We start from the raw sequence: 13,098 nt of genomic DNA on the forward strand, positions 1-13,098 counted from the left end.
AGCTCCAGCTACCCCGCCCCCACCTCCTTGCCAGACCTCCACCCCAGAGCATCCTCCTGCCAGAGGGCCCTGGTATTTGCTGTTCCCTCTGCCAAAACACCCTTCCCGCAGATGTCTGCACGGCTGTCTCCCTCACCTTCCTCAGGTCTCTGCTCCGACGCCGCCTTCTCAGTGAGGCGACGCAAGAGGGAAGAGATATGGGAACATATGTATACGTATAACCGATTCACTTTGTTGTAAAGCAGAAACGAACACACCATTGTGAAGCAATTATACTCCAATAAAGATGATAAAAAAAACACACACACACAAAAACTGCCCCCTAAACCCGTAATTCCCAACTTAGGTTTTCTCCCCAGCACCCTTACTAACGGACAAGTACCCATTTCACTCTTCATTTCCTTGCTGTTTATAACCCCTTCGCCCCGAAGAACGTAAGCTCACGAGCACAGGGATTTTTACGTTCACTGCCTGGCACGTAAGCAGGACCTAATGAATCTTCGGTGGATGACGGAATGATAAAATTTAATTAATTCATTAAATATAATTAGGAATTATTCTTAATTAAGCATTACTTTTTGCTACCGTGGATAGCTGCTGTCTGTGTGATAAATTTCCTTCTCATTTAATTCTCCCCACAGCCCTGGGGGTGGGGACACTGTCGTATTTTCATATTTTGGGATGAGTAAACTGAGCCCAGAAAGGTGCCAGAGCCACCCTACGAATAAAGAGCAGAGGCTCTTGGACTCCTCCTCTGGTGCTCCTGGACCAGAAGGGTGGTGGTCTCCCTCCCAGCCAAAGCCCCTCCTTACCAAAGCAAAATAACTGGATCAAGAAATCGAATTGGGAAAAACAAAGGTTTTTATAGTATACATACACACACCGGGTTCAGGATGACAGTGCCAGGTATGGGCGGGTGACAGTTGCTGCCGTCCCCGCAGGGTAGGGGCTGCCCCTCCCGGGTGTCTTGGTGCCCTGTGTCCCGGGCCAGGTTCCCCTGGGGCTTGGGGCGAGCCTGGAGAAGCTGGTCGGGCTTCACCCCAACCCTTTGCCCTTCGCCACCTAAGGGCAGCCTTTGTCACCTGCCCGCCGGGCTCCACCCCCACGGGGGTGCGGGGGAGTAGGGGGAGCTCGGGTTCTCGCTGTCCTGGGGTCAAGGCTGCGCGCAGGGTCGTGTTTGCTGCAGGTCTCGCTGACGCACGGGGACGGGAGAAGATGACGTCGCTTGCCACAGCAGGTGGCGTGGGCAAGGGCCACCTGGGCGGTGCGGCCGGGGCCTCTCCACCCCCCATCCCCGGAGGTCCCTGGCCCCAAAGCCGCTGCCCATGACCGCGACCCTCAGTAGGGGTAGGGGGACACGGCGATGAGCAGGACGAAGACGCTTTGGTGGCGCGGCGCCGCGGCGCGCACGGTGAGCCGGTAGAGGCCCGCGCGGCTGAGCGCGCGGCGGGTGTAGATCGCGCCGCGGCCGGCGCGCAGCGGACGCAGGGCGAAGGGGCTGCGCGGGTCGGGATCGAGCACGCTGAGCTCCGTGCGGTTGGCGGGGACGCCGGCCTCGGAGAGGGCGGCCAGGCGGGCCACGTCTTGGAAGGCGCGCACGCCCAGGGGCAACGGCAGCAGCTTGTACTGCAGCGTGGAGGGGCCGCCCGCGCTGCAGTCCTGCGAGCAGCGCCGGAAGCACGTCCTGCGGGCGGGACAGACCGCCTGACTCTGGGTTGCCATCTGAGCGTGCCCGGCTGCATAAACCGGATTTCACCCCCCACCCCACGCGCCCCGTGCCTCTCTACAAGCGCCACTGTTAGCCCATTTTAGAGAGCGGCAAACTGAGGCCCCAGGAAGCCAGAGACGTGCCCTTTCCCATCCGAGCAGGTCCCCCCCATCATAGGTGATAAAATTTGCAGCCCTCCAGGTCCCCCGGAGCCCCAGAGCTGAGTCACGGGCTCTGGATTTGGGGGGGTGGGGTTGTGCTCAAGGACTCGTGCTCAGCCTTGCCAAGGGCGCCCATTCCCTCCCTCCCTCCCCCCACCTCAGCCTAGGCTTCCCGGTTAGTAGAGTCCGGGGCAAGTCTCCACCCCAGGATCCTTTCCCTAACAGCTGCAGCTGGTGCCAGCCGACGTCCGTCCCCATGTCTGTGCGTGTTTAGGAGTGTCTGTAGCCGTAGTGAGAGAAATGTATTTTGTGTTTGCGTAGCTGCGCACGTCTGAGCCCCGGGGTTTCGTGTGGGATTCTGGGTGGGGTTTATGCGCCTGCACGTGTGTTCCTGTGTCCAGAGTTTCCTGAATGTATGCATGTGTTCCCATGTGTCCCTGTGTGTCCATCTCCCAGCACCCCTCCCTCCAGTTCTCTCCCGACTCTGGCGTCTCCCAGCCCCCTGTGCTCCATGCATGGCCCAAGCATCACTGTGCAGGAAATGATACTGTCCAGGTGAGCTCACACCCCAAGTGGCTGCAGGAAAGTGCTTGAGGGCACACTGCCCCGTGAGCTCAGGGGCCCCGTCCGGGAGTCCTGGCAGGGTTGACCCACTGACCCTCAGAGGGTCTCTGCCCGAGACAGGGCCTTCCTGGAGGCCCTGTCCTTCCTCCTTCTGGCTATACAGGAGCCAGAGTGTCGGCTGCCCAGATCCTGGCAGGGAATCCTCCCCATTCACCCCCCGGCCAACTCAGCCCTTACCCAGGGCTGGAGCCCTGCCGGAAGGCGGCAGGACACGGCGTGCTCACACACCGGTAGCTGCCGCGGGTGTTGAAACACATCTGGCCGGGCCCGCACTCGATGCTGTCCTCCTGACACTCGTCGATGTCTGGGCAGGGAGGCAGGTGAAGAGATGGGGGGTGAAAAGATGGAGCACAGCGGGGAGGGGCCCACGGAGGAGCCAGGGAAGGCGTGGGGGGAGGGTTAAGTGGGAGAGAGACGCCTTCCGAGGGCAGCGAGGTGCACGGCCCCTTCCCCGGTCCCCAGCCAGCCTGACCCATGACAGCCCAGGTGGCAGTCTCCTAGCACCTCCCCATGTCCCCAGGTGGGCGCTCTGGGGGCCTCCTGAGCCTAGAGCTGGGGTGGAGAGGCTGGGGGGAGATGAGGGCTGCCCTCGGACCCAGAGGGGCCACCGCCCATGATCCTTCTCTGCCCCCCGTAGGAGCCCCACTCTCTCAGAGGACATTCACGGACCCCCGTGACGGAGAGGGAGGGATGGAGACTGGCAAGGCAGACATGATTGCTGCGTTACAGGGAAGAAGCAGCAAGACTGGCCGGACCCCAGAGCACCTTAGTTAGGGAAAACGCACTGGCCTGGGAGTTAGCTGGAGGACTTCCCCGCTACTCCCAGCAGCAGCTGCCTTGCTGCGAGCACCGGCTCTGGGCCCGCCCTCCACGCGTCTCTTCCCAACATTTCGGGGAGGGCTCTGGTAGCCCCATCTCACCAGGAGACTGAGGCACAGAGAGGTGAGGTGAGTTGCCCAGTGACACACAGCAGAGCAGCAGTCGACCCCCAGGGCTGTTTGCAGAGCCCGCCCATGCAGTTTCTTAGCTCCTGCTTGGAGTGTGGGTCCCGGGCCTGCCTGGCTCTGGCCACCTGGGGGTGGCACTTACGCCCTCCCTGCCCCTCCCTCACATGAGACGGTTGGGAAGGGGCTGGAGAGAGCAGACTGGGTGAGAGAAGCCCCTTCCTGCTCACCCTGGCAGTTCTTCCCGCTGGGGAGGAGGCGGTAGCCAGCGGGGCAGAGGCACTGGTAGCTGCCCTCGGTGTTTCGGCAGGCGTGCTGGCACAGGTTCCCCAGCCGGCACTCGTCCAGGTCTGGCCCGGGGCATGGGGGTGGGGTGGGGGGATGGGGGCGGAGAAACACTGAGTCACAGGTGCCCAGGTGGCCACACGACTAACCGCAGGGCTCAGGACAAGCCAGGGAAGCGCCTGCCTTAGGCACCCGGGGCTTCTCCCTGCCCTGCCCCACCCGACCCTGGACTTTGAGGTTAGGAGAGTCCCTGGGCTTGATGCGCACGCAGGCATGGGGGGTGGAGACAGCGCTTCCAGGACACCCTCTGCCCAGGTGGCAACGCTGAAGCACATCCGCCCTCCAGGCTACCCTCCCCCTTCGCCTCTCTGCAGCCCGGCGCCAGTCTCCGCAGGGCCCAGGGACTCTCCTCGACACCCCCTGCCCCTGTAGCACCCCCCAGTCCCTGTTCCCATTCTCGGGTCAACCTGGAACATACTCCTTCCCTCCCTGACTGCTTCACCTCTGCACACCAAGAGGAACGTTCCCAAAGTGGGTTCCTGGGAACATCTGCCCTCCCTCTGGGTAAAGTGCCCTGAAGTCAAATGGTTTGGAAAGGACTCCGTCCACTTTGGAAGCCCCTGGCCGATAAGCACAGCCAGGACTCCAAGAAACCTTGTAGCGAGGAGGCTTCCGTCTGCCTGCGCCGCCTACCCCGCCTGCCTGTGAACCCTGGGTTTCTGAACACGGGCGTGGTGCCCACACGCCCAGCCCGGCAGCCTGAGGCAACATGGCGGGGTGTGTCCCCCGTGGGCACGGCTGGGGCTCGGTCTTACCCGTGCAGACGCCGCCGTTCTGCCGGATGAAGCCAGGCGGGCACCAGGCCCGGCCCACGCTCAGGGCTCTGGGGCCCGGTCGGAGGGAGACCCAGGCGTGGTAGGACCCACTGGGGACGGGGGTGCGGGGACGCAGCCAGGCCACCAAGAGGTCCCGGTGGCTGACGGTGGTCACGTTTGGTCCACTGCGCCCCAGCGGGGTGCAAGTCTTGCCGTCTCGGAGGAGGGTCTGGCCTGGCGGGCACAGGCAGCGGTAGCTGCCCTGGAGGTTGTGGCACTGGTAGGCACAGCTCCGGGGCAGCTGCTGGCACTCGTTGATATCTGGAGGGGAGCAGGACCAGGCAGGGTGCCAAGGTGCCTGAGGGCGCGCTGCAGCCGCCCCACCGGGCCCCAGCCGCCCCTGCTGCTCTCCGGCCCTCCCCGGAATCCAGCTGCCTCACCCGCTGCACACAGGCCTGCCCCCAAGGGGCCTGCCCCCAAGCCCTCCCTCTGCTGGACCACCCCCAGCCTCCTCTCCCGCTGCAGCCCCCTACTGCTCAGAGAGGCCCCCCCCAGCTCTGAGCTCCGGACCCCAGTGTCCCTCAGCACCCCTCCCTTCAGCCTCCTGGCGAGGTCCATTCCACCTGCAAAGCCTCTCTGAGAGCCAGCCACTTCTCTCCACCCTCCTCCTCCTCCTGGGCTCCCAGGGAAGGTGACCTTGCCGGGCAGGGGGTGAGGTTTCGGGGGGAAACAGCAGGCAAAGCACGGATCAGGCTCATGGTGGGCACGCAATCGGCGTTGGCTGCTGTTCTAGTCACAGGACTCAGTGTCACCCCTGTCACAACCCATCCCTGCCCGTGAGCTGTGGGTGCTGAGCAGGGTCCCAGGGAGGGGGTGGCTCTCCCCGTACCTAGGCAGGGCAGGCCGGGGCCCTGGACCCGGTACCCCCTGGGGCAGCCGCAGCGGTGCCCGCCTGGGGTGTTCTCACAGATCTGGTTGTAGTGACACTCGTCTGTCCGCTCCAGACACTCGTCCACATCTGGAAAGGCAGAGGGGCAAGGGCGGCGGGCGCTGAGCCCACAGTCCCTCCCCCAGGACACACCATGCGTCTCCGCATCTGGGCCTCAGCCCCGTCCCCATCTCCAACTTCAGTGCCGCCAGGAGGAATGCCAGCGTTTGCAACCACCCTTCCTAATTAGACCAGCTTTGGAGGGTAAGAAGGTTCTGGGTCCAAAAGAAGGAAGGGGCTTAAAAGGTGGGCTTTGGAGGCAGAGTCCTGGGTTTGGACTCAGCTCTGCCATGTCTCTTGATCCTTGAGCCAGTAACGCTCCCTCTCTGAGCCTCAGTTTCCTCGTCTGTAAAAAGGGGTCACGATAGGACTCCTTCATGGGATCAGGGGGAAAAAACTGGATCATATGCACATGAAGGGCTTAGGACCCCGGCACATGGGCCGAGCTCAAAAACGGGTGAGAAGGAAGGAAGGGAGGGCGGGAGGAAGGCAGGAGGAGCCCTAGAAGTGGGATGAAATGGGATGACTGCGTCTTCTGAGTCCAAGTTTACCACGCGCTCCCCCTCCACTGACGGCCTCTCTTGGGGAAACCAGGAGGACCCACAGTCGTGAAAGCCTAGAATTCTAGAACAGGAAGGACCCTAGGGGTCACCCATCCAGGGGTGGCACCTAGGTTTTGTCTCGAGGGCCCACTGCAACTGATTCGTAGTAGCCACTGTAGCTGGAGAAGCCGTGTTGAGAAGGATTCAGGGGCTGTCTGTGGGCTGGACCATGATCCACGAGGGGAAAGAGGGGAAGTGGCAATAGATGTAGCACATGTTTGCCATCCCCGACCTGGTCCCCCTTCATCAGACAGATGAGAAACCTGAGACCCAGAAAGGAAAAGGCACTTGCCAAGGGGACTCAAGTCACCGGCAGCCAGGCTGGGTCAGGACTCAGACCTCCTGAGCCCGGCTCAGGCTTTCTCCCCGGCCTCACTCGACTCCTCTGCCAAGAGAGTTCCGGTTTCCCTGGAGGCCCAGTGTCCCAGTGACACACAGCATGCCCTCTGCTGAACCCTGGCAACCACGGGGTTCCCGGGAGTCGGGCCCGCCCGGCACCATGCCCCTGTCACCTTCACAACCGGCTCCATCAGTGGCCACGCGGAAGCCAGGCCCGCAGTTAGGGAGGCAGCGGTAGGACCCCAGCAGGTTCACGCAGCGCTGTCCCTCTAGGCAAGGATCGGCCTTCCAGGCACACTCGTCCACATCTGTGGGGGCGACGGGGGCAGGGGCTGCATGAACACTTGTTCCCAGGCCCAGCCTCCCCACACAGGCGTGGTCCTTAGGCCCAGAAGCCCCTGGCAGGAAGGTCCCCACCCCTCCTGCCAGCTCTGTCCATCATCTCGGCACCCCCAGAGACACAGAGCCTCCTCTGAGGGACCCGGCGGCCCTGGCCTGTAGCATCTGAAGTGAGGCTGTAGACAATGCCCTTTTGCCCCAAAGACACTTGGCCACACCAGGCCCCACTGGTGGGATGGAGGGACACAGGTGTGGGCTCAGAGTCCAGACAGCGTCTCAGGGTCGGATTTATCGTCCAGCAACTTCATTATGGGGGCAAGCAGGGCAAGAGGGCCAGATGGGTAATCAGCTCACTTCCAAGCCCAGTGGACTGGAAACGCCCGCTGAGGCCTGGGAAAGCTTCCGAGGCCACGTCCAGGCTCAGCGGGTGTGCCTGCTGTGAGCACGTGGTGGCCACATGCATGTCTTTAGAGATCCCCATCGCCCCTCAGTACTTGAGCCTCTCCCCTCTGTGGCCCTCAAAATAAGAAGCTCTCAGTGGCAACAGGGCATGGGAACCCCTAGGTTCACGTCCCCTGGGGGATGTGCCCCCTGGCCAGGGTCCCAGCCCCAGAATCTCCCTGAGCACACCTGGGCCAGGTCCAAGACGAGCCTCTCCACCTGGGGTCCACTCACCTCTGCAGGTCCTTTGGTCCCTGGCCAGGGTGAAGCCAGCTGGGCAGGAGCGGGAGAAGCAGCCGGGCGTGCTGCGGCAGGAGTGGGCGCAGGGGCTGGCACTGCCCGGGCACTCGTCCCTGTCTGCGGGGTGGGGAGAGGTCCGGTGGTCTGCGCTCACAGGCCCTCCAGCCCTCAGTGCCCCCCGGGCTGAGGCCTCCCTCATCCCTGCCGGGGTGGGGAGGCGTGCTCACCCACGCAAAACTCTCCCTGGGTGTCCAGCTCAAAGCCCTCTGGGCAGCCGACTTCATTCTCTTCTGCTAGGCAAAGGGGACAGACCCTGAGGACGCGAGGGCCCCAGTGCCCAAGGCGCCCGGGGATAGAGAGCGCAGGCCCATTTGGGGGCCCTGGCAGGATCTGGCTGGGGCAGTGGGGGGTGGAGACGGGACGGGGGCCTCACCAGCTTGCAGGGCCGTGGAGAGCTGGAAGCGCAGAGCCTTGGCCTCCGGGTCGAAGGCCGAACTGATAGCGGAGGCCCGCAGGTGCTGCACCAGCTGGGGCTGGGGCCGCTGGGCCACGTCGTACCGAATGCTGTGGTTGCCGTGCAGGAATGAGAGGAGGCTGTCCTGCAGGAAGCTCTGCGTGGAGCCCACAGAGAGCCGGCCGGGCCCCGTCTGCACGTACTGCTCCTGGATGTCCTGGAAGAGGCGGGTGGGGAGGAGGACACCACGATCTCAACTTCCAAGGGGCGAGGGACCCTCAGCCCCCAGTGGGGATGCTGGGGTGTGGGCCTGGTGGGCCTTTCAGCTCTTCTTCCAGCCAGCTGGGCCAGAGCACCCTCCTGCTGTGGGGCTCGTCCTCCCCTCGGCCCAGCCAGGCCACGCCCCAGACCCTGCTGGGGAGTCAGGAAGGAAAGCGGCCCGGCTGGGCTGCTCGGGGCGGGCTGGGGCAGGACATGCCACTCTCTCGCGCGCACCCCATCTGCACACGCCAGGGCTCTCCCCCCACCTGCACTTGCAGATCTGCGTCCGCCAGGCTCTCGGGGACGATGCCATTGACCACCACGTCGAGGAGCAGGAGGCCGTCAGGATCCAGGCCCCGGGCCACCTGGGTCATCGTGAGCAGCTCCCCTGCAATCCATCCCCACCCAGCCTGGAGTCACCTCGGGGGAGAGGCCCTGGGCTCAGACCTCAGCCCCACCTGGCCCACCTTGGGGAGACCCCGGCTCACCTGTGGCAAACTCCACACGCGACTCCTGCTGGAAGCGGCCGCCCGTCAGGGAGTGGCCGTTCAGGGCATCTCCACCCTCTCCGGCCAGAACCCAGTAGATGGGGGCGATGGCGACCACAAGCACCCGCATCAGAGGCCCTGGACGGGGTGGACGCAGAGGCTCGGTTAGAGCCAGGTCCCGAGGGCAGCCGCTCTCCTGCTCAAGATCACTCTGCAGCGCCCTACTGCCCCCAGGGGAGCTCAGCCCTTTCCCTCCCTACCCAGGCCTAGCCCGTGACTGCCTGGGCCAGTAATTAGATCAGAAGGTGGGAAGTGGTGAGGACGATAACTACTTTGTGGAATAGCTGTGAAAATTAGCAAAATATATTTATACAAAGAAGTGCCTTTACTATTCAACTGAATTCAATACATATTGAGGGCTGCTGGCTCCCCACAGAGCATGGGACTGCATCGACCATCACTATATACGCGCTGGACCAAGTAGAAAATCAACTGTCTCCTAACTTGCAGACACCTTCCAGAGAGCCTGGGAGAGGGAGGGTCGTTCTAAACCACTGACTTGGAAAAGAGAGCCCAGAAGTGCCCTGGACACGGATTCTCAGACCTTCCCACGATGCCCAGCCCTCCTCTCCGGGCAGGTGGGGTCCGGGACTGGGGAAGGGGGAACGCTGTCGGCTTGGGGCCAGGGATGGTCCAGCTTCTCAGCCAAACTGCTGGCTCAGAAGAGGTACAAGAAGGCTGATGTTCACAGGAGCCAGCTGGGCCCCTGTCCCTGGGAGCAGAAACTTCTCGGCCTCTCTGTGCCTTTGCTTCCACTAAACAGAGCCAGGCACGCCTGGCCTGGAGCCAGATGCTTCTCCATGGCTCCTGCCCCTGAAGCTGGAAGGAGCAGCCACACCTAGGCAGTGTCTCACTTCACTCCCTCTCTGCCGACAGCCAGCCCTGAGTGACCCCCCCACAAGCCAGAGTCCCCTGACCCCCGCCCCTGCTCACACAGTCTGTGGTCAAGGGCAGCTCTGGAGGGGCTGCTTTTAGCAAAGCCCCTGTCAACACTGCCCTCTCCCTGCTCTGGACCCCCATGAGGGGATGCAGGACCCCCTGGGCAGGGTGAGACGGCAGGGTCCATTACAGTAGCGTCTGTAATGTCTCTCCAGAACATTCCATTTGCTTAGGACACACTATTTTATGAATCTGTTTGAAAGTGGACATTTCTTGGTTCTCTGGGTCTTCTAGCTAATTTTACTCTCCACGTTTCCCCTTTTCTGTCCCCTGCAGCCCACATCCCTTACTCCTTACTCCTTACTAGTGATCCCTTCACTTCGGTAGCAGCTCTTGCCTTAACAGTGGGAAAAAAAACCTCACATAGCAATCAGTGGTTTCAAGAGTCACAGTCTGACCCTGCATTCACATAATACTGGTAATTTCGCACTCTAGGGCTGATCTTAAATGCAGTTATTTTGTTTGTTTGGGGGCTGTGGGGTGGAGAGGAAGTGGCCTGCACCTCGAGCCACTTTGGCTCAGACTCTGCTCAGGTCGGAGGGTCCCCAGACGCAGGAGATGCTCTGGCCCCCACTTACCCACACTCGCAGGGATGTGGCTGATGCTGCTGCAGATGGTGGTGACCCCAGAACGTGCCTCCCGTTGCACGCTGGCGTTGAGGACAGCCACACCAAACTTCTGCCCATTGATCACCCCAGTCATGCTGCCCCGGCTCCCCCGGGGCTCCCCTGTGAGGAAGGAAGAGAACAAGAGTGACGCTATCCACCTCTGTGCCCTCAGGGATATGCAGGTACTGTTTTCCATTTCATGAAGGAGTAAACTGAGGCTCAGAGAGGGGCAGTAACTTGCCCAAGGACACACAGCTAATGGGTGATGAACTCAACACTCAGGGGATCCTGGCTTCTAGAGAGAAGGGAGACATTTAAGAGGAGCGCCACACAGGGATGGTGCCAGCTTCTAATTCTGGCTCTGCCATCACCTTCTTGGAAACCTGGGCAAGTCTGGCCCCCAAGCCACACTTGAGTTGGCTTATCTATAAAATGAGGAGGTGGGACCACAGATGCACCAAAGACCTGTTGGGTTCTAAAATGCCAAGTGATGGGGGCGGGGGGGCCTGGCACACTGGAGGAGCCAGGGAGGAGAGGCAGGGCACCGGGCCAGGAAGTGAATGCTGCCACCTGAACACTTCCCATTCCATCAGTGGCCCTGGCTCCAGCTGCCCTGCAGCTGGCCCAGCTGGGGTGGGCTGAGTTTCTAGCAGCCGCCAGGCAGTCTGCTAGCAGATGCTCTTCGGCGCTAATCAAATGGATTGTACAGGCACGGGGGGGGATGCTTCCTCTGGCTAATGGGCCAGCTGTCTCGTTTGGACAGATGGCAAGAGACAGAAGCTAGCCTGACTCTCCACTCACCAGCCCTCAGGGGAAATTGACAACAAATTGCCAATGATCTGTCAAAAAAATAACATACAACACTCAACTGCCAAGATCCTAAGTGGGCAGACCAAGGGGCTGGTTAATTTTGGATTCCAGGAAGCAATGCCATTTCCTGCAGCCCTTAGCTGGGGTTTGATGAGATTTGACGCCCATCTGGGATGGCTCTCGTCGATATCCGCAGCTCTGGGATTTATGGGGGGGGGACAGGAAAAGGCCATGAACCTTCCCCGGGCCTCGTAATAAGGGGGTAAGGAGGAGTTGGGAGCAGCAGATAAGAAGGCAGCAGCATGACCCTGGCAGTTTTAGAAGGGGACAGGAAACTGGAGGCCAGGAATGACAAGCCACTGGCAACCTTCTCAGACACGAAGTGACTCAGCAGCCTCTTGTCCCCCACGAGGCCAGGATGCCCCTCCCCAGACTTAGGGGAAAGGAGGGAGAGAGTTAGGGGGCCTCAACGCCTTTGAATATCTTTTACAGAGCAATGTCCCTTGAAGGAATTTACCCCATAGAAATATTCAGTCCAGCACACAAAGAGGTGCACCACGGGATGGTTTTTGGAGGGGAAACTGGAAAAAAAAACAACCCCACAAACCTCTTGTTTATTTAATGACGCCAACAGCAGTTAAGTTTAAAAAGTGTTCCCATGGAATGGTATGAAATCATTACAGAAGGTGTGGACTAGGCTTATTGTCATGGGCTGCCGTCCACGAGAGAGTAAGAAAATATGGCAGGTTGTAAACACAACTTGTACATTTGACCTCGTTTGTAAAAAGAAAAAAGTGTATCTCTTTACATTCAGAGAAAGAGTGTAGAAATATATACCCCAAATAATTACCTGAGCTGTTTCTAAGTGAATTATGGGAGATAGCTGATCATTACTTTTTTCTTCACACAGTTTCAAAAATTATCTGGCCTTTCTACAATTAACATGTACAAGGTACACATTAGTTGTTTCCATTAAAAAAGTAAGGATGTTGGGCTTCCCTGGTGGCGCAGTGGTCGAGAGTCCGCCCGCCGATGCGGGGGACAGGGGTTCGTGCCCCGGTCCGGGAAGATCCCACGTGCCGCGGAGCGGCTGGGCCCGTGAGCCGTGGCCGCTGAGCATGCGCGTCCGGAGCCTGTGCGCCGCAATGGGAGAGGCCACAGCAGTGAGAGGCCCGCGTACCGCAAAAAAAAAAAAAAAAAAAAAAAAAAAAAAGTAAGGATGCTGTTATGGGTTGAATTGTTTCCTCCAAAAAGGATGTGCTGAAGTCCTAACCCTCGGTACCTGAGCATGTGCAATAGACTCTCTATCACACATCTCAGCAGCAACCAACCCTGCTGGCACCTTGATCTTAGATTTTCACCCTCCAGAACTGCAAGATCATACACTTCTGTTGTCTTAGGCCCCTCTGGGCAGGGAATCCCACCCCTGTCCACAAAGGTCTGGGCAGGGAGGCTCCATACCTCTCACGGCCAGGAACGCCTGGGCTGTGGCAGAGCCCAGGAGGTTGTGAGCAACGCATTCATACGCGCCCGCATCCCCAGCCTCCGCTCGCTCCAGCCGCAGGCTCCCGTCCGTTAGGGTCCTGAGCCGCCGGCTGGTCCGCAAGGGCTGGCCCGCTCGCAGCCACTCCACCGTGGGCACCGGCTCTCCAGAGGCCTGGCACCGCAGGACCACGGCATCTCCAGATCTCACTGTCACGTCTTGGGGCTTCACCTGGAACACCGGGGCACCTGTGGGAGGCCCAGGGCAGCTTTTAGAAACATCTTATTATTTTTGTATACGGGCACACCTTGGAGATACTGTGCGTTCAGTTGCAGACCACCGCAATAGAGCAAATATCACAATAAAGTGAATCACATGAATTTTTTGGTTTCCTAGAGCATATAAAAATATGTTTACGCTATACTGTAGTCTATTACGTGTGCGATAGCATTATGTCTAAAAATACAACCTATATATCTTAATTTAAAAATAACTGATTGCTAGAAAAT

General features: G+C 60.2%; 1 protein-coding gene across 1 annotated transcript in view; it reads right to left on the reverse strand.

Moving 5' to 3' along the window:
- Positions 1–853: 853 nt before the first annotated feature.
- The window catches only part of HMCN2 (hemicentin 2), a 146,068-nt gene continuing 133,823 nt past the window's right edge, over positions 854–13,098 (reverse strand). Inside the window, exons 78-90 of the mRNA XM_028497384.2 lie at positions 12,568–12,837; positions 10,267–10,416; positions 8,690–8,827; positions 8,468–8,589; positions 7,920–8,157; positions 7,714–7,776; positions 7,481–7,603; positions 6,640–6,774; positions 5,427–5,555; positions 4,538–4,858; positions 3,668–3,787; positions 2,671–2,797; positions 854–1,684 (exon numbers count right to left, since the gene is read on the reverse strand). Coding sequence (XP_028353185.1) covers positions 1,339–1,684; positions 2,671–2,797; positions 3,668–3,787; positions 4,538–4,858; positions 5,427–5,555; positions 6,640–6,774; positions 7,481–7,603; positions 7,714–7,776; positions 7,920–8,157; positions 8,468–8,589; positions 8,690–8,827; positions 10,267–10,416; positions 12,568–12,837 — 2,282 coding nt within the window. The 3' untranslated portion in view covers positions 854–1,338. The remainder of the gene's footprint in view (positions 1,685–2,670; positions 2,798–3,667; positions 3,788–4,537; positions 4,859–5,426; positions 5,556–6,639; positions 6,775–7,480; positions 7,604–7,713; positions 7,777–7,919; positions 8,158–8,467; positions 8,590–8,689; positions 8,828–10,266; positions 10,417–12,567; positions 12,838–13,098) is intronic.

Source organism: Physeter macrocephalus, chromosome 13, assembly GCF_002837175.3.
Source record: "Physeter macrocephalus isolate SW-GA chromosome 13, ASM283717v5, whole genome shotgun sequence".
Lineage (NCBI taxonomy): Eukaryota > Metazoa > Chordata > Mammalia > Artiodactyla > Physeteridae > Physeter > Physeter macrocephalus.